At 41.5% G+C, this 20,297-nt stretch overlaps 2 protein-coding genes across 21 annotated transcripts in view; both read left to right on the plus strand.

Annotated features, from left to right (window-relative positions):
• Nucleotides 1-5,126, plus strand: part of LOC111573845 (neuron navigator 1-like) — a 94,382-nt gene extending 89,256 nt beyond the window's left edge. For all 13 annotated transcript variants that reach the window (XM_035951875.2, XM_035951876.2, XM_035951877.2 and 10 more), the window contains 6 exons: nucleotides 87-238; nucleotides 323-394; nucleotides 512-717; nucleotides 841-959; nucleotides 1,049-1,237; nucleotides 2,530-5,126. In XM_035951875.2, coding sequence (XP_035807768.2) covers nucleotides 87-238; nucleotides 323-394; nucleotides 512-717; nucleotides 841-959; nucleotides 1,049-1,237; nucleotides 2,530-2,625 — 834 coding nt within the window. In that variant the 3' untranslated portion in view covers nucleotides 2,626-5,126. The remainder of the gene's footprint in view (nucleotides 1-86; nucleotides 239-322; nucleotides 395-511; nucleotides 718-840; nucleotides 960-1,048; nucleotides 1,238-2,529) is intronic.
• A 317-nt stretch (nucleotides 5,127-5,443) lies between these two features.
• Nucleotides 5,444-20,297, plus strand: part of mybpha (myosin binding protein Ha) — a 37,488-nt gene continuing 22,634 nt past the window's right edge. For 5 of the 8 annotated variants that reach the window (XR_004848018.2, XM_055012651.1, XM_035951872.2 and 2 more), the window contains exons 1-11: nucleotides 5,444-5,753; nucleotides 7,369-7,401; nucleotides 7,803-7,862; nucleotides 8,052-8,117; nucleotides 8,931-9,065; nucleotides 9,628-9,795; nucleotides 14,124-14,212; nucleotides 14,327-14,522; nucleotides 14,916-15,055; nucleotides 16,079-16,238; nucleotides 17,106-17,242. Coding sequence is in view for 4 of the 8 variants with exons in the window: in XM_055012651.1 (XP_054868626.1) it covers nucleotides 5,483-5,753; nucleotides 7,369-7,401; nucleotides 7,803-7,862; nucleotides 8,052-8,117; nucleotides 8,931-9,065; nucleotides 9,628-9,795; nucleotides 14,124-14,212; nucleotides 14,327-14,522; nucleotides 14,916-15,055; nucleotides 16,079-16,238; nucleotides 17,106-17,242 (1,455 nt within the window). In the remaining 4 variants the exon portion in view is untranslated. The remainder of the gene's footprint in view (nucleotides 5,754-7,368; nucleotides 7,402-7,802; nucleotides 7,863-8,051; nucleotides 8,118-8,930; nucleotides 9,066-9,627; nucleotides 9,796-14,123; nucleotides 14,213-14,326; nucleotides 14,523-14,915; nucleotides 15,056-16,078; nucleotides 16,239-17,105; nucleotides 17,243-20,297) is intronic. The other 3 variants (XR_002746576.3, XR_004848022.2, XR_002746577.3) reach the window with 3 other exon arrangements.

Below are 20,297 nucleotides of genomic sequence, written 5' to 3' on the forward strand. Positions count from 1 at the left end.
GGATTTCCTGTCAGGCTGTTCTCTTCAAGCTTTCTCTCTTTCATAGACCCACAGAATTATTTGTTTGCTGTTCTTCGCTTTCGCAGGACTTGCAGTTGTATCTGTCAAATCTAGCAAATCAGATTGACAGAGAGAGCGGAGGAGAACTGCCGCTGGTTGTTATCATAGACGACATTAGCGACTCAGCGGCCATCACTGAGCTTGTTAATGGAGCGCTCACCTGCAAGTATCACAAATGGTGAGTTACTTCAAACAACCACCAAGAGTTGAATAAGATATATCTGTTGAAAATTAAACATAATTTCTTCTGTTGATGTTTCAGTCCTTACATTATTGGAACAACCAATCAGCCTGCGAAGATGTCGTCTAACCATGGGCTGCACCTCAGCTTCAGGTCAGCACAGAGTCCCATATAGTTCACACTAGTTCCTCCTAACTGGGGCTTTGTTAAAAACAAAATAATGCTTTCATATTGAAAAAAAAAAGTAATGCTGCTTGAATTTGGTCGCAGGATGGTGATGTTCTCCAACAACGTGGAACCAGCAAACGGGTTCCTGCTGAGGTACTTGCACCGTAAAGCTGTGGAGGCCTACCAGGAGGAGGAGCAGGACTCGGCCCGGCACCAGGCTCTCCTCCGTGTTCTCGACTGGATACCTCAGCTCTGGTATCACCTGCACACGTTCCTGGAGAAACACAGCACTTCAGATTTCCTCATAGGTGAGATATAGTGGACGCAGTTAAGGCTGACTGAGGCGGTGTTGGGTCCGAAAAGAAACTGGTGGGTATTCAAAGCGTTTAGTATGATCGAGGCTTGTTAACAGTAGATGTTGCTTCTCCCAGGTCCCTGCTTCTTCTTGTCATGCCCAGTGTCAGTGGCAGAGTTTAGGCAGTGGTTCATTGACCTGTGGAACCACTCCATCATACCGTACCTGCAGGAGGGAGCCAAAGACGGCATCAAGGTGACACAGATGTCTCCAAAGTGTTACATTAGTGCTATCAAACAGAAGACAGATACTGTTTTACAATGGACTTCTGTCTGTTCTCTCAGGTGCACGGTCACAAAGCAGTATGGGAGGATCCAGTCGAGTGGGTTAGGGGCACCCTCCCTTGGCCCAACGCACAGCAGGACCAGTCCAGGCTCTTTCACCTACCTCCCCCCAGCATAGGTCCACTTAGTGAGGAGAAGAAGCCCCCCAAAGATACACCTCCACCCAGCACACTGGAGTCAGACCCACTGGTGAGTCCACGTTTTGCTATGAGATGCATTTCAGTCCAAGAATTGTGTCACCGAAAGCACAATGTTGCCTGACTATGAGTTATGACGAACTCTCTGCCTCCGCTGTTCAACTTAAAGGTCTAAAGAAGAAGAAAAAAGATTGTGAAAATATAACATGGAACACCACAGACAGCATTTAGGCTACAAAAGAACGCAGCAAGATGTGCCATATTACTGCAGTCAGTCAATAACACCTCCCCTTTTCAAAGCGTATATGAGCATTGTTGTCATGTTTCCATACTTTTAAATTGGTATGAGGGAAAAATTCATCGCAAATATTCTTGCTCAGTGGTCTCAGATAAAGAGTATTACCTGCATTAACTGTCTGAAATAATTTGGGGAAAACATAAACACTATAAAGGTAATTCAGTATCGCAAAGAGCAAATGTAATCAGTGTGGCACAATGTTAGATTATTAGTAAATAACATGAGCAGATAGTAAGGGTAATGTAAATGGACAATTTAGCGCTGATGTGTTCAATAACTTTGAGCACGACTTAGAATATTGTGCCTTGCTTCTACCTACCACACTTATTGAAGGTTATTTATAACTAGACTTTTGCATCCTTCAACTGCTGGAGACCACATAAGAGCAAGTGGTGCATTTGCGGTTATGTACGTGTTTGCAGCCCAGCTAAACAAACTAAAACAGTTTCAGTATTAATAAGACATCAACCAGTAATTTACCACAGAGCAATAGGATGCAGTAGGAGGAGCCTGGCTGCAGCTCTTTGTGACTGTGAAATATTTCAAAACAATCTACTGTTAAAAACATTAAAAACAGCTGTGTCAGTGCAAACTTCTCATAAATATATACAAAAACCGTAACATTCCCTGTGATTGCTTCAATAAAAGTCCTGTTTCTTTGTATATTTGCTTTTAATGTGATACAGTAAAAGTGGAAGTGTTAGTGGCACAGTATTTTGATGTAAATTGCTGCATTCATGTAGTGCTTTTATCCAATTTGCCTCTCATTTTCCCATTTACACACATATACAGTCATGGACTGATTGTACCATGCAAGGTGCTGTCCTAGAGGTTCAGTTTCCAGCCAAAGATGCTGCAACATGTAGCTGAAATGTTAATAACTTGAATATCAATGGCAGGTTGCCATAATGCTTAATGTATACAAAATAGAAACATTTCAAGACATACAGTGTTTCATATATATGTCAACTCTGACCCTGGAAAACAAGATGCGTCTGTAAATCTGCAGTTTGCCTCGCTCTGAATCTCTGTCTCCTCCCTCCCAGATGGCCATGCTGCTGAAACTCCAGGAGTCAGCCAACTACATAGAGTCTCCAGAGAGGGAAGGCAGTCTGGATCCCACTCTGCAAGCTACACTCTGATCGGTTTGTCAATAAAGCTAAGGAACTGTGGACTCCACATTATGGCTGACACGAGTGCAGCCCCCATGAGAATTCAGATTCAATAATGAACTTTATGGTGTGCTCAGTGAGCAGTCGCAAAGCTAAATGTAAAGGATCTACAGAAAGATAGAGTGATTATGGACAAAGGGTTTGCTCTGCCCTGCTGTCAGAACATTGGAAAGACAATTAAACTGCTCTCATAGGAAGCTGTGACGATCAAGTCAGGGAAAGATGTCGACTTGTCTTCTCTTTGCCCTCAGTTTGTCCCAGATGGGTGGTTGTTGACTCTGCAAGTGCATGGTGACCGGAATAGTATGATGCAAAATATTACCTATAGTCCTGTTGATCAAGACCCATTTCTTTCCCTTTCTTTAGTTTTTTTTTTAACTGTCCCATCCTTCATTACAACTATTGGTGCTTACTGGTTTTCTTTGAGGCCACATACTTCACTTAAGAAAAAAGAAAAGCAACACAGCGTGACTCCTCTAGCAGTAGAACCATCACTCGACAGCAGCTAAAATGCACTTTATTTTTTACTTGTGATAATTGGATTTTAGGAGGCTGTGTCGGTAGGTGATGTATCAAATAGGGGACCATCAGTTTGGCCAAGCCATGCAGTTCAATATTAAATCCTGTAGATGGCAGCATCGATTCCTGCCTCAGTGCTCTTTTGGTGCATTCAGTCTTATCAAAGGTGCTCAGTAGAATCTACCACACACTCAGAAGCTACTATGAAAATGGCCTTGAATGTTTTCTTCCTCTTAGTTTAGCCAGTTTTGTCAATTTATCCCGGAGCAAATATCAGAACTGTGAAGCTGTAGGAGTGGCATGCATGGGCAAACAAAGAAATGAATCGGTTTGAATCAAAAATGTCACCATCGGTGGACTCGGTAGCCAAAGGTGTGCTGATATCATAACCACAGAAACTGACACTAACCCAGCTCAACATACTGTATTGTATTCACACACATAAAAAAATAACAAAAAACTGCTTGTCTGCCAAAACAGCCTACCATTTCTGGCTATGCTTGCATATATTCTGTATTTAGATGAGTTTTCAAACCAACTTCTCTTGTAATAGCTGAGGATACAGCTTTGAAAGTCTTGATTTTGTAGGATTTTGTACTGAGTCATCTTCAATGATTGCCTGTATACAGTAAATGTCACCAGTGTATACTCGAGATGCCATCGAGTCCGAGAGGCATTAACAGCACCGTCGTGACCGTTTCCGTCAATTTTCATTCATCATCTCGCAAGAAGAAGTAGACACCATTAGTTTAAAAAAAAAAAAGAAATGTACAAGTAACATTTTCCTTCCCTTTTGCATTTCCTTTTTATATCTTTGATAACCTTTTTCAAATTGCAGATCAGTTTCCTTCTCATGCATTGTTTGGCTTCCTCCCATTCCTTTCTTTCATTGATTTGCACATAAAATACGTTAGAAAGCAGTGGATTACAGTATTTATTGCTCACATCTTGACTGTTATTGCGACGAAGGAAGAAAGTATTAAAAAAAAGTTGTGCAAGAGAAGGAAACTGTAGGTAGTAGAGATACTCTCAAAACTCTGAGCCCCTCCACCCTGAAGTACCTCAGACTGCCATATTCTGTCCAGATGTTCTCTGCTTTCCGATGAAGGTGCTGGTATAAAGTAGAGACATGATGCCTAAGTCTATCTGTGCCTGAAACACAATTTGGCCTAAAGCTGCTTCGGCGCTGCTTTAATCTACCACGCGGAGGCCTCGATTTTAGAGGAAACACGATTACTTCCTCTGACCTACTCTGATGTCACTTTAATGTCATCACCTCGATGCCCAGGTTTCGGGTGTGGAGTGGGTTATCGGTTTTGACGGGGTAGTCATCATGACAGGCTGTTGGTAAAGATGATGTATGTGTTGAACAACTCTGCAGTGAATGTGTACCATGACTTGGCTGCTCGTGTGCCATTTGACACCGTTTTAAACTTAAGCGTGACGTCACTGAGGAGTCGCCTGAGAGCGGAAGAACAGAAACCAGCCTGGAGATGTCGATGCATGTATCCCCGGTGTGTTCCCAAAGTTTGCTTTTCATTGGACCTACCACGCTTAAACCTTACCATGGGAGGGATTTTTAATAACTAGACATCTTCCTCTTTTCGCATTGTTTTTAAAGAGCAGACGTGTGTTTTGTTTTCTTATGCAAATATTTGTAAAGGTTTCTTCCTCTTTTGTACATGACATCACTATTGTAAACACTGTAAATAGTCACTGCATCTGCGACAACAATCACTAAAGAGAGATCTAAGAGGAAGCTTGGCCCCTCCCTGTATGCAGAAAATGAGCATCCTTCTGTGGTTTTATTGTCTTCCTCCTGCAGGAAGGAGCACTTGGCTGAAAAAGTGGGCTTCATAATGGTTGTATGGCATGTCTCTATAGCCACATCAAATCCCATATGTCTAACATTGAGCAATGGACACAATAAAGTCATGCCATCCTTCACATCACCACCTGTTTTGGTTGTGTATTTACCCCTTGGCATCCACTAGAGGGCGCTAATGCTACTGTGTAGAAATAAAAAGTTAGATTGTATGAATTTACTCTGTATATATGGAGGTTTCTGTATGTGTATTTTGCACTGATTTAATTGAAAATGCAATTATAGGGAATGTGTTGCTTGCACTGAATCAAGATTATCTGTGCAAACTCCTGACAAAGATGAGGATGTGGCTCAAGGAGGTAGGCGGGTGTAGAAGTCAGGGAATGGGTGGAGTTGCCCACAAGCCCCCCAACACTCGCTGTATATATATTACCTAAGACTCTTCTGGCTCCTCATCCAGAGAACTGGCCGTCTGTCAGCGCGATGCCAGGCAAACCTGCCCCCATCAAGAAGTCTCCAGCCAAGAAGGCTGCCGAGAAGGCACCTGAGCCTGCCCCGGAGCCCGAACCAGCTCCTGCAGAGGCTCCACCTGCAGAAGCTCTACCTGCGGAGGCTCTACCTGCGGAGGCTCCACCTGCGGAGGCTCCACCTGCAGAAGCTGCTCCAGCCGAGGCACCGGCCGATGCAGCTCCCGCAGCCGAGGGAGAAGCTGCTCCCGCCGCCCCAGCAGAGGAAACCCCCGCTGCTCCTTCAGGTATCTCCATAACTGCAAAAAATAGGTCTTGGAAACGGACGGCGAAACTCACTTTACTAAATGTAAATAGGTTCAATGAAAAATTGGGAACAAAAAAAAAGATTTTAGTTTTTTTCTTGTGAGAGGTATAATAATCACTGTTGAAACTTTTTCAGACAAGTGTTGATTGCAGATTTTAGAGGCTGTCATTTGTGCTGCTGTTAAATTTTATTACATTGGATTTTTTTTCTTTGCACAGTTCTTTTTTTAATCACTAAGTGTAGGTTAAATGCCACGTTTCTGTATAATGCAATACGGTTCAGCAGCACCATAAGCTACTTACTTAAAATAACTTGAATTATAATCTTCATAAGATAAATTAAGATGGGATAAGATAAATTCACAAGTTACAACTGCTTGGTACAAATGAGCCATAATTAGAAACAAGACAAGGAATTTTTAAAAGCGCAGTAAAGATCATAAATACTAAAGATAAAAACGATACACTTTTCACATGTACGGATATGCATGAGGGTAGTTTTTTTTAATTATTGTTGTCTTCTGCGAGTTTTGACTAGCCAAGTCAAATAAACTGAGAACTAAGTGTATATGTATGCTATTTTTATTTGCATGCACCTGATCTTGACAGTGACTCCCACAAATTACAGCCTCTAAAATTCATTTGAAATTCACAGTGTAAATGGAAGGTGAGCAGAGCATGACATTTTGATGCTGTGTAGAAACAGTGATGCTACGCTGCTTGCTCAACCTTCCTAGTTCTCCTAGGAACTGATGAAATAGGTGAATGCATTATGCAAACACTCTGACTCCTTTTTAAAAAACTAATCTGTAGCCCTTTGACTCCTGATGTTCAGCAGTTGACCCCAAGCTATTGCTCATGCAGAAAAGCGGACATCAGGGCATTAACTGTAACCCCTAGTACTCTAGAAGTGTTAATTTCTGAAGCTGTGTCCTGAAAATGAAGCCTGGATCCACACCGAAGATAAACATACTGCATTGTTAAATAGAGCATGTGCACCCTTAATGCTGTTTATCAGTGGTTGAGACTTTGGAGATTTGTGACTATGGAACATTTTAAATTGTTAAACTTAATTGAAGGAAAACCACTGATAACTACATTAGTAAAGTTGCTTTTTTTTTTTTTTTTTTTTTAATTTTCTCTTCAATCCATTGCTCCATCATCTTTCGGCATAAATCTAACATCAAATGTGATTGCATTTGATGCAAATCACATTGTTATTAATCACCATTTACTGGCCATTAATGAAACTAGCCTTTGTCAAAATCCCTGCACCTTGCAGACACAATTCCTATAAGAAGCAACTTAACAAGTACCAGCACAAAATGTATGGGATTTTATGTTTCAGGACCCACCAGTGCTGTCAAACACAGAAGCGAACCAGTTGCATCTCTTTGTCCATTCTTGTTTGAACTGCCTTCTCTTACTCTCTGCCTCCATGCAACAGAAGGCATTCCTCCTGTCTAGTGTTCAAAGAGTCTGTTCACCAGACCTCAGGGGTACATCAGCTGATGGGTTTAGTTGAATGGCATCTGTTTTTTTTGCCTGCTAACCTCGACATGTAACCCCTAACTTCATCTGATGCCTCCGTGACAGAGAAAGGAGCCGATTCGACATCTCCCACTGAGGGTAAACACACACCACAGGCGGCTCGCACACACAGGCTGTAATGCAAGATGTGTGTTTGCGTCCCACTGTGATCTACACATGTCGTGTGTATTTCTTGCTTGTGGTCTGTTGTGTTTAGCCTACTGGTATTTCAGACTGTAACTTCATCATGTGTAAGTTTCTGTCTTTTATGACTGTCTGTTCACCCAACCTGTAAAGTTTCTCTTTGTGGACATGTAAAGGTCTTACACAAATGTCAGGGGTCAGTTTTTGGCTCATCGATTGTTCTTGTCACTGTGACTGTCCTCACTGCTTTGTCCTGCTGCTTGCTTCAGTGGAGTATGTCTTGATCAAATTACCTGCATGAGTAAAGTTTTAATGTACTTTTCTTACTGGCTTCCCTAATGGCATCTTAACGCTAGCTGCTGCTCCTGCTGCTGAAGATGATGCCGCTGCTCCTGCTGCAGATGCTCCATCCGACGGTAAACATTTACCACCACACAGACAATTTTTTTATACCTATGATGCCTTTCCTTCTTTGCAAAGACTTGTGGATTTTTTTTAACCAAACTTTAAACCATACGGAAAAGATGCCCTGGATGTCTATCAGGTCCTTTTTCGCTTGTGTTTGTTTCTATAACGGCATTAACCTCCTGCTTATTTAATGCTAGCTGCTCCAGCTGAAGCTGCTGTAGTTGAGGAGCCACCCAAGGCCCCCACACCCCCACCTCCTGCAGGTAACACCAACATCTCTGCGGTTTAGCTTTGTCCTGCTTTACATTGAGGCATTATGATGGGGACTGAAGAGCCCTCTTTAAAAACCAACAGTATTCTGCTTACTATCATGCATGACAAAGAAAAGCATCAGATACTTTCATTTGAAAAGCTGGGAGTTGCAAATATTTGGCATTTATTCTTTAGAAAATGGCTAAAGTCATATTTTCCCTGCTAAAAGGGTGTTTTCCTTGCCACTGTCACCTTGGGGCTTGCTCTGGTGGTCAGGCATGTGGGTTCTGTAAAGTGTCTTGAGACAATTTGACTGTCATTGGCGCAATATACTGAACTGAATTGAATATTTGATTATCAATAATAGAATGACTTGTTGTACCTTGGTTCAGGTGATGACAGCATAACATGCTTATTAGCATAGCGCAGAACTATCAATAGCTTTGAAAGTGAATTCCAAAGTATTCTTCTTCTTATTATTATTATTATTATGACTTTGTTCCAGTTGTGAAGATCTGCTGCTCTTTTTTGTCTTTAAATTGAATATTGTTGGATTTGGGACTTTTGGTGTTGGCCAGACAGGACATTTGAAGACTCCGCATTGGACTACAGTAAATATGTCATGGATTTTTTTCTACTGTTTTCCCATGACTCATTGTTTAATTAAGAACAATCTGCTAAATACTGATTATTAAAATAATCTACATGTAATAATGTTGTGCAATGGTGAGTTCCATTATGTGTGTATTTTCAGTGTGTTTAAGCTTGTCTTGCTGTTGTCCAAGTCAGCCTTTATTAATTTGCCACGTTTGAACCTCTTACAGTCCCCACCAGTGCTCCTCTGGAAGTGTCTGTGGATGATGTGAACGACTCCAGCCTCACCATTAAGTGGAAGACACCAGAGACCATCGGAGACTCCGGCCTGGATGGATACACCATCGAGTACTGCAAGGATGGAAGTAAGCCTGAGTGTGTGTGTGTTTGTATGTGAGACTGTGAGGCTGCACCTGTCCACAGAGTGTCAGAGGCCACATAGACTCGCAGCCGTATACGGCAGGCATCAGTGCGGCGGCTGTCACCGTATCTCCTGACACCACTTTTAGAAGCGCTCGTTTGCTCAGATGACAGCGTGCCTTCTGAGGTTTCATCATGGTGGCCAAAGTGTGCTTCTTATGGGCAGGTTGTTTGTAAACTTGTGTCGACAGGCGATAAACCACCTAACATGCCTCATTAAGGGATGTTTTATATTTTGGAAATTGAAAAACTTATTAGGACAAAGATGTATTTAAGATATAATTGATTAGGACACATGGGCACAAATGGCATCGAACTGTTTGATTCCTGGCAGGCTGGATCTCTCATTCATCTTTCCTGCTTATCTTCACGGCTTATGAGGCAACAAAGCCACCAAACAGAACAATTTATACAATTTGCAGCTTTTTCAAGCTATAAGGCATATGACTCTCAATTAAAATTACGCCGTAATCCTCTCACTAACCCAAACCCTTGATTTCCCAACAGCAACAGACTGGGTTGTGGCTAACGAGGAGCTGACCCCAGCTAACCGTTATTGCATCAGGAATCTGACAGCCGGTGACCTGCTGCGTGTACGCGTGGTGGCCGTAAACCCCGGTGGCCGCAGCGAGCCTGGTACGCTCGCTGAGCCTGTGCCGATCCGCGAGGTTGGTGGTAAGTAGCAGCCCATGTGATTTGTCCACCGTATATAAAGGGAAACTGCATGCAAGCTGTAGGCCTGAAAGTCTGTTCTGTTCCTCAGAATCATGCGAAGTTTGTTCCCATCTTTGCATCTCTGCACCACATTGTTATTCTTATTTAAGAAGGAACCAAACTTGCCTTAAGAATGAGAGTTTTGCTTGACAGTGGAGCTGCACATAAGTTAACTGTGCACAAACTGCCCAAATCTGCTAGTGGATATCCTTACAAAAATCTCCCCCAAATTCCAACAGTCAAAACAACATGTGTCTATAAAAGATGCAGTCAGTATCTGAAGCCTACGGTGGTGTAAAGACAACTTTTAAAACGTCTGTCTCCAACCTCTTTATCAGGAGATCTCTGATAGTGGCAACTTATGACCTATCCTTAAAATACTCATGTTGCAACCAGGGAGGCAGAGGTGGTATTAACAGCCGGAGTCTCAGATGGACTGCACAGATGCATGTGCATAAATCCCACAGGTGCTGACAAGTGCTTTCATTAGCTGTAAATCATGCTGTCACTCGCATGTACACACATCTTCAGCAGACTGTTGGATTGACATCACAAGTAACACGGTCAAGCTCTCCAATTTTTGCTCCTGCATTTATATTTTTCTTAAATAAGGAACAACAAACTATGCCCCTTTGTTATTTGATGTTATCGTGCTAAAAGCTATTTATTTATTTTATTTTTTATTTTATTTATTTATAACAAGAAATGCATTATAAATAATAATATGTAATAAATATCCATTGTACATTTAAGATTGTAGCAGAAAAAACATATACTTTGTGCAAGAACAGCAAAATGACCCAAAACAAGCATCGAAAAGCATCAAGAATGGATGAGAAGAAATCACTGGACTGTTCTGAAGTTGTCTAATCCTCATCTTAATTAAGTAAAATATCTATTGAAAGAGCTGAAAGTCACACATGTTTAAAGGCGCCATCATATCAATGTGCTACACTATCTGCCTACAAAATGTCTAGTGCTGAGCCAGTCTTCAGGATGATTTAATGGCTGTCATGCAAAAGACTGCATTTGGCTAATGAGGCATCTGGCAGTCATGTTATTTATTGACCTTAACCTTGTCACTGCAGCCTCACTGCACCTGTGTTTATGGCACTACTGCTCCAGCTGTCCTGTTGTCGGAAGCAGGTGCGGCTTAAGAAAGTTTTAATACATGTAAACCAAATATAAGAAATCTCTTTTTAATTCACAGTTGTCGAAGTTACATTTTCATTCAAGCAGTGTGGCTCTAGAGATTGAAACGTTGGTCTTTGATTGGTCTCCTGCTCTGATCCAGACTGAAATATCTGCAGATAGATTGCCAATTTGGTGCAATTAGTATTCGCAAAAGTATCAACTGCAGCGTGCTGAGTACTAATTAGCACATATTAGCATGCTAACACTGTAAACTCAGATGATAAACATTATAGCTGACAAACATCAGCAAATTAGCGCCATCATTATGGCAGTGCTGATGATAGCGTTTAACTTATGCCTTGCTGCGCTTTAATAAAGCATAAAGTGTGAAATGTGAGTTTAAAAAACTACTTTTGTGCCTTGAGAAAAGGATTCTCCATGACAAAAATGAATTCCATGCCAGATAAGAAGTCTTGCCTTTGCTTAAATTAAATGCAAAGTAATACAACTTCCCAAACTATTATTTAAATGCATAACATTCTGAAACTATAGGAAAACAGTCATTTGATGTCAATTTTTATTACTTGACTGATTTCCGTACTTCATACCAGTCAGTACCAAAAAGTAATGCAGTTGATTGTCAGCTCTACTGCACAATACATCTTCCCTCTCATTAAGCTGGTGTGTTTTGTCGAAAATAGAGACATTTTTGGGTATGTCATTAGTTATTATGCTGAAATGTTGGCCACTATTTCACTTGTATGAAGAAGTGCCACTTCAAAATACATGCATCCTCAATTCATGACAGATTTCTACTACTGTCTGAGTAAAGGCTGAAAATGCCCCTAAAGCATGTTTGTGTTTTTATTTGCTGACACCAGATTTGGTTCTGTTGCTGTAGTTGTGATTTTCCATCTGCACCGAGTCACATTGACGCATCGTCAACCTGAGCTGACTTGCCCCAGTTATCCCCATCCAGAAACACAGCTTACTGTCTGAGCATTAGCGCATTTCCTGGTTGGTGTTCAGAGCACTGTGAACAAACAGGAACCTTTGGTGCAGAAATGCGGTCATGCAGTCAGACGTGCTGGTCAACTGAGGGGAGCGAAACATGAGCCTAATTGATGGATTCTGGGTGGCTTGTACGTTCAGCCGTGTGTCAGTCACGCTGTCCGGACCACACAACCATCCACATGTACAAGCTTCTGGTGAAGACACGCTGTCCTACATATGCTGAAAGCCCCCCACAAAGACACTTTATCCGGAGACAAAGACAGATTCTAGATTGTTTGCGGGGGGACTTGCTGGCTGCTGTAATTCCAGCAACACTTCAGGGCATTGTTGGGAGGTGTGCTGATTAGCAGGGATTACTGTTTGAGCCAAATCTGGAGGCAGACATGATCTTCTTGGGAAGTGATGGTTCCAGGAGGCAGATCACAGCCTGTGCAGTGATATAGTGACAAGTGTAAGGACGGAGAGGATCCGGCACACTGGGCAAGACACCAAGTTAGATTTAGTGCAACTGAGGGAGAACGTGTGAGCGTATGATCCTAGTAGAAGATGGACACAAGGCTGATGGGGATTGAGATAAGAGGACATTTTGAGTGGATGAGGAGAAACAGGCTGCAGCAGGATGAAAGAGGTGATGGAGGGCAGCAGCTTGGTGGTTTTATGTATCCTCTAAGCCCAGAGGGCTTTTCAGACATTTGCTGCTTATGCGGAAACATGTGAGGGACGCTGTTCCTGATACTTAGCACCCGGCAGGAACGAAACTATTCAGCATAGTGGTTGGGTAGATATCTCACAAAGTCTTAGCCATGATGCAGTTTCACCCATATGATCTTATTCACAGCTAGAACCTACCAGCATTTGTTGCAACTGACTCTAGATGTGATGTTGGAGCTCTCTAGTCGTTTGTAGCAGATGACATCTTCCTGCTGTTTCTTCGTGCATGACATGAGGGAACACGTGTCAGTGTTCATCTCAGACTTTTTCGTCACCAAAGCTATTTTAGGAGCTACTGGATGCAGGGTCTTCCTCTTTTGCCTCGCTCTGCCCAGATACTATGCTTTTCTTCAGACACTCAGAAACTTTGTCCAGCTAAATTTCCAGTTTTATTCCTTTTTAATCCATGATAAAAGTAGGACTCTGGAGTGTAATATTGCACCGTGACTGAATGCGGTATCATATAAATTTCAAAATACAGGTATAAATGCATTTATCTCAGCCATTTCAGAAAGGACTAATGGTCTAAATGGAGCCTTCTGTTCTGCTTTTTGCATGTGTTCTGCAAAATCTATTCTTTACTGTCTAAAAAAGAAGTTTCAGTGCTTATAGCTAGCAGCTGTTTTGGTTGTCAGTTCATTGTTTAAAATGTGATTTGCAGTTTCTCAGAGTTCCTAGTGATATCCTTAATGTGCTATTTTTTTCAAACAAGATTCCACATTCAAGATTTTCAATCTTTTATTTATATGATAGAGAAAAGCTGCAAATCATTGCATTTCCAGCGCTCAAGCTTGAAAATATTTGGTATTTTTGCTTGAAAAGTTTCTACCAATAAATCGTTATTGATCAATTAACTAATTGCTGTAGCTGTAAATTTTACATTATAATGATAATCCATTCTAAAAGACAAAAAAAACATGTTTATGACATCAGCTTCACTATCAACTGCTAAAATGATTAGTTTTGAGTTCTTTTGTTCAGACATAGAATGATTAGATAGATGCTGATTACTTTGCTTGCTTGAAAAACTAATGTACTAACAAGAAGACATAAGGAACATTTTTGAGCTGATAAAATGATTTTCGGGGATGTGCTTGCATGGTTGGACCATATGAACGAACTTGTGGGTTAATTTTAGCTCCTTCAGTCATGTTCTCTTGACAGCTTTGCCTAGCAGTGACTGATCTATTTGGGTCTTGTTGACCTACCATATGTGACCCTACTTTGAAGGCAGAACGTGTGCACCACACCACTTTGTACACTGTACACTGACTGGTAATGCTAGCTCATGCTGGCAAGTGGATGATTTATGTTGTTGCCCAGATGAAGTCATTTATATTTTAGTACTATATGCAATAAATCAGCTCAATCAATCAGGATCTAGAACGTGGATGAGGCAGCAGATAAACATGCTTGATTTCACTTTTCAGAACGTCCCAAGATCCGCCTGCCCCGCGCTCTCAGATCTCGCTTCGTCAAGCAGGTTGGAGAGCAGATCAACCTGGTCATCCCATTTCTTGTAAGCTAGCACACACATACATCTGCTGTGTAGTTCATGTAAAACACACACAGCTGAGAGACAAACCGCTACATTTTACTTTTGTGTTTTGCCTTTCTTGTTGCAACGCCTCAGGGAAAGCCCAAACCTGCAGTGTCCTGGCTTAAGGATGGTCAACCTTTGGATACCAAGAGGGTCAACATCAGGAACAGTGACAAGGACAGCATCATTTTTATCCGCACAGCTCAGAGGGAGGACTCTGGCGTTTACGAGATGACTGTTAAAGTGGACAGCTTTGAAGACAAAGCCACCATCACCCTTCAGATTGTGGGTCAGTCATAACGTCAACAAGCATGCACATGTGCTTACGTGGAAAGTGTCTGTGTGACGTGTGAATGGGGACTTATTTCCGACCTCCCCGACGAATCTGCTCAGCTGGTGTCCATTTGACTTCATGGCTTGGAGACTTGTGACGTGCTCCAACAGAAATTCGAAGCATTAGACAACATAAATGACACTTCTAATACCAGTGCCCTTTGACTCAGACAGTCTGAACGTGTTGTCAGCTGCTGCTGTTAAATGTATAGGTCGGATGTTGGAGGCATTACGCCGAAAACATATGGTTCACTTTTGATCTTATGTAACTGGGAGACACCTTTCATCCAAAAACAGTAGTTATTATTTTGATCTTTTATGTGATGCTTACAGTAATGTGTCTCCTCAGAGCTGCCTGGTCCTCCTGCTAGTGTGAAGATGGTGGACAGCTGGGGCTTCAATGCTGCTCTGGAATGGACTGCTCCCAAGGATAACGGCAACACAGATATCACAGGATACACCATCCAGAAGGCCGACAGGAAGACCGGGGTACGGCAGATGCTTACATACGCATTTTTACACCAACCAAATGTATTGTCAGACTGTGTGAAGTTGCCAATGTAAGGCAGGATAGTACACATGAGTAGTTTAAGGTCTGATTCCTTCCAGTGGTGACTCAGCGGTTAAGTCTCTGGGCTACTAATCAGAAGGTTGGAGCATCAAACCCCAATCTTGCCACTGTTGGACCTTTGAGCAAGGCCCTTAACCCGTCCTGCAACAGGGGCGCTGTACCATGGCTGGCCCTTTGCTCTAACTCCAATTAGGATAGGCAAAAACAACATATTTCACAATGCTCTGATCGTGACAAATAAAGGCTTCTTCTTCCAGTGATACTGATACCATCAACACAACACCATGTGGATGTATTGTATTCAATCAGGCCATATCGTGTGTTTACCTGTGTTTTCATTCTTTGTTTCAATATGTGATACAAGGAGGGTGAAAAGAGTCGATGTCTCATTACAGGATCATAATGTTGTCAGTGGAAACAGTTTTGTTAGAAAAATGTTACTGAAAACAAGATAAGGGAGCATTTTTTCTAACTAACTATATGTTTTATTCCCTTAGATGCATACCAGCAAAAGAAATATGCAGGTTAAAACACAAGCTGTTTAGTAAACTTAAGGCAGGAAAATCTGAATTAGGTAATATATTTTTAAATCAGCAGCCAAGAAGAACAATGTTGGATATTTTGTATATTTATGAGTGATTTTAAGAGTCACTTTATCATGCCGACTTACCTGAAACAGAATACTACAAAAAATTTACTGTATATATGAATATATAATCTTGATGTGCGGTTAGACACAGCAATGTCTGAAGTAAAATCAATATTCACACACATAGATATTACATATGCATGTATACACAGTATTTAACCATCAGCATGGTTTGAAAAAGAGTGGATCAGGGTACAAGATGTGAAGAAAATGTGAAAAACAAATTATAAATGATTCAGTACGGTCACTGTTAATTTCCAGACTGACCAGTCTTTTGTATCTCCACCTCCAGGAGTGGTTCACAGTGCTGGAACACTACCACAGGCTAACCGCCACCGTCTCAGACCTCATCATGGGCAACTCGTACGCTTTCAGGGTGTTTTCTGAGAACCAAGTGGGCATGAGTGAGACGAGCGCCGTCACCAAGGAAGTGGCCAAGATCCAGAAGACAGGTAACCTTCTCGATCCAACGCTTTCATTCTTCTGTGGTCAATTTGTTTACAAGAGAAAGGTTTATTTTTATGAGCTGCTCTAAGTCTGTGAGAGTCTAAAGTGAAGTGAAGACTTGAGGAGTGGAAATGGCCTTGGCACTGCTTTAAACACAAGTCGATCACTCTGTTGGCCAGTGCACAGCTATACTGAAATTAATTTTAAGAGGCTGCGACAATATTAAAACAGGTGGTATTACTGTGTGTTTGTGTATGCGTGTGTGTGTATGCACGCCTGAGTGCCAGCAAGTGCTTTAAATTTACCTGTGCCAGCTACCCTGCAACAAATGTCAGCGGTGATGCAGGGTCAGTGTCTGTGTATATCAGTGGTGCTCTGTACTTTCATAGAATGGATTGCATGAAGAGTAGAAACCTATCAATAGCAAGTTATTTACATCTGTTAAGTTTTTAATTACTTTGCATTGTATTGCACAATTTTAACAATAAAAACACGATTGTTGAAATATATTTTCAGTAATATTCCAAAAATAATCAGCCATCTTTGCCCTTTCTTTTGTTTGTTAGGGTTTTGCTCCTGCAGTCTTTGCTGATCTTACATGACCAGTAGCTTATCATAAGCAATTTTAGCAAATTTTGCAATATATTGCATTGCAGTATTGTGCTGTTGCATTAGTTTACCATTTAGCAATCCTGGTACATATTATAGTGCTGACTGGCCACAAAACGTTAACCAGGACTCCTGCATGGACAATGTAGTTGCAGCCATTTAATGTTGTCAATAACTACTGCCCTGTAAATGAATACAGACTGGTTTTGTAATTCTAGATGATGTGACCACTGAGATTTCAACCTTGTTTTATGTATTCACAGGTATTGTCTACAAGCCTCCTGAGTACCCGGAGCATGACTTCAGTGAGGCACCGAAGTTCACCACACCTCTCAGTGACCGGGCCGCCACTGTGGGATACACCACCAAGCTGCTGTGCTCTGTTCGTGGATCTCCTAAGGTCAGACTCACACTCTGACTGTCTAAATGTCGGTGCAGTTTGCACAGTTTTCCATGAATAGGTTAAATAGAATTTGCAAAAGTTTAAATCTTTTTTTTTTGTCTGATTTTCTTACTTTTCTATGACAGTAAAATAATAGATCTTCAGACTAATGATTGGACAAAAGAAGTCACCTTGGGCGTTAGGAAACTGCGACAGCACTGTTTTCTGACATTTAAAAGATCGAACATTTAACCATGAATATAATCAACACTCTATAGTGTTTCTTCTCAAAGTATTATTGTATCATTTGATTGGATGTTTGGAGCACATGCTCACAGAAGAGGTGCAGACAAACCAAAATCTGCCTGGTAAAATGGACTTGCATGTTGGGGCCAAAAGCAATGTGGAGAAGAAATAGCCTAGATAGGGATATAAACACAGTCTGTATGCAACAACAGCAGGCCACATCTCAAAGTTTTAAATTTCGCTGGAATTTTTTTATTGAACCTTGTCACTGTCCTTAAACAAAAAAACAAACAGCGTCTCTTCCTTCTACAGCTCACATTATTTTTCAATACGGTCATGAATATGAATATAAACAAGCAATATTACCTGAATGAGAGAGCAGCCCCAAAGCTTCTCTCAAACCAGCTGGACTTTGCAGAGCCTCGTGACTTCATGGCTCAGTCAGATTTAACTCTGCACAAGTGAAGAAGGTGGGGCGTTTTGCATCCCGGTTTGGGCCTGTAATCTTTCTGTGTAGAGTTTGCATGTTCTCCCTGTGCCTGCGTGGGTTTTCATCAGGTTCTCCGGCTTCCTCTCTCAGTCCAAAGACATGCTGAGGGTAATTGGTGATTCTCAATTGTCTGTAGATATGAGATAGATGAGATGAGGTAGATTTTTCCATAAAAATGTGGATTAAATTTTAATCGAATATAATGAGAAAAGTGCAGTGTGGCTGTTATGGCTGTCACCATCTTCACAGTGTCTTACTCCTCCTGACTCTAAAAGCTGAAACCAAAAATGAACAAAGAGCAGGAATGTGAGTTGAGCTCAGGTAGCAAATCTCTCCAGGCCATGGACTGTCCTGTGATGACCCCACTGTCACCCAGTGGTGGCCACACCCTGAATTATGCATCGATTTAAGCCTTAATACAATGTAAACAAATGAGTTATGTCAAAAGCAATCTTTTTTACAGTTGTCAGTAATGGGGAATGCAGCTGTAGCAACCAAAATAGTTTTTTGTGCCAAGCTGTAAACATGTTTATTTCTGCTGTAAATTTGGGCATTTTAATATGGAAGTTTATGGGGATTGACTCGTTTAAGTGCCAACCTCAAGTGCTGGCTTCATTTTTCACACTTGGTTGAAATTTGGAATACTACTTATAATAAAGGAAGCAGAATGTTGTTTTTTTTAATTAAAAAGCTATTTTTTTTACCAAGGACCTTTGATTAATCATCGGATATACGATATACTGTTTCAACTGAGGTATTAATAACACAGCTACAAAGATGCGCTGTAGAACCGAGGCAGGGCTTGCTCTGGTATGTCTGTGTGAGGTTTCAATATGTCTCTCACTGTTCTTGGCTTCCACTGCTCAAGTTAAACTTATCTTTACAGTTGCCTGACCGACGCACAAAGATTAGGTGGCAGGCCAGGGTGGAAATGCAGTTGATTATTCATCCCGGCTGTCCTTGGCTTCTCCCCAAGGACGGCAGCGGTTGGACGGTCTTCACATGCCAGTATCTGGTAGACAGATGTTTCAAAAACAGCTGAGAATGTTTAGAAGCCATTGCGTGATTTTTTTTCTTTAATGGGGCATTTGTCTGCATGTGAATATAATATTTTACGGCATGGTTCATTGCAGGTGCCAACGACAATTTCTGTGTTTAAGAATAAAGACCTAGTTCCTGGTTTATGCCTGTGCCTGACTTAGACTTGTCTAAATGAGTCTTTCCTGCCGTCTCTGTGGGCCAGAAAGCTTCAGTTCTGCAACCAGAGCAACTGAGTAGTAGCAGCTGTGTGAAACATATCCACTGATCATCTGAAGTCGACTATGGAAAGAGGAGCTTGTAATACCCGTCATACATGAGACCCTCATATTGTGACTGTGTATCTAACCTATGTTTAACCCCATACATACAAAACTGTTGCCACAGATGAATTCCTCAGTATCTCCATTCACAAACTGAAGTTTCTTCTACATCACTAGAACCCATGTAATTAATTATGTGCAGTGTCGTGTCAGTTTCTCTTAAACATTCACTCTGTCTTGCCCAACTACTTGTGCACACTCGTTCCCCCTTTTAACTTCATCATTTATATGGCTACTATAAATAAAATTATGTCCTGCTTAGTGGGTTGTAAGTGTTTCATAGCAAGTGTTTATTGAGCCACTATCTCTTCCATGGCATGGAGTGAGGAGACTGTTGAGGAGGTGCAGCAGAAAGGCATGTTCAGTGGTGTGATAACTTTTCCCACCGTCTCTGATAAAGAGCTGTCACATACAGAGGTAGAGACTACATTAGGAGCTGTGGGAGGAAAGATAAGCAGGAGGAACAAAGAAGAGACAGTGATAAAGACGATGGCCTGTTGTTCTGTCATGGTTAAGTGGAGATGATTCTGTATCGCAGGAGGTACTATTTTTGCCACCCGTCCAGACTGCAGCTCTGGTGTCAGTATGAGTGACTGTCTGTAACATGTGTGGACAAACATGAGACAGAACAGGGAGAAAAGAATATTGAGTAACAGGACTGGGAGAGGTGAATGGATTGGTTTTCAACTGTCTTTGTTTAGCCACTTCTGTCAGTTAAACAAGACCAATAGCTTTGAACTTTGAACATGCACAGAGTGACAACACAATGTAACATGCCAATGTTTAGGATGGACAATGTTCGTCATGTTCGTCGTCTTAGTTTAGTGTGTTAGAATCCTAGCAATTGCTATTTACTATCAAAACAAAGCACAGCTGAGGCTTGTGAAAATTTTACAAGTCATAAATCAAAGTACTGGACAAACCAGGTGACAGTGTTAGATGAAAGGTTCACTGTGGATCACCAATGCTATTCAAA

The sequence above is a fragment of the Amphiprion ocellaris genome, chromosome 8, assembly GCF_022539595.1.
Source record: "Amphiprion ocellaris isolate individual 3 ecotype Okinawa chromosome 8, ASM2253959v1, whole genome shotgun sequence".
In the NCBI taxonomy this organism is placed as follows: Eukaryota; Metazoa; Chordata; class Actinopteri; family Pomacentridae; genus Amphiprion; species Amphiprion ocellaris.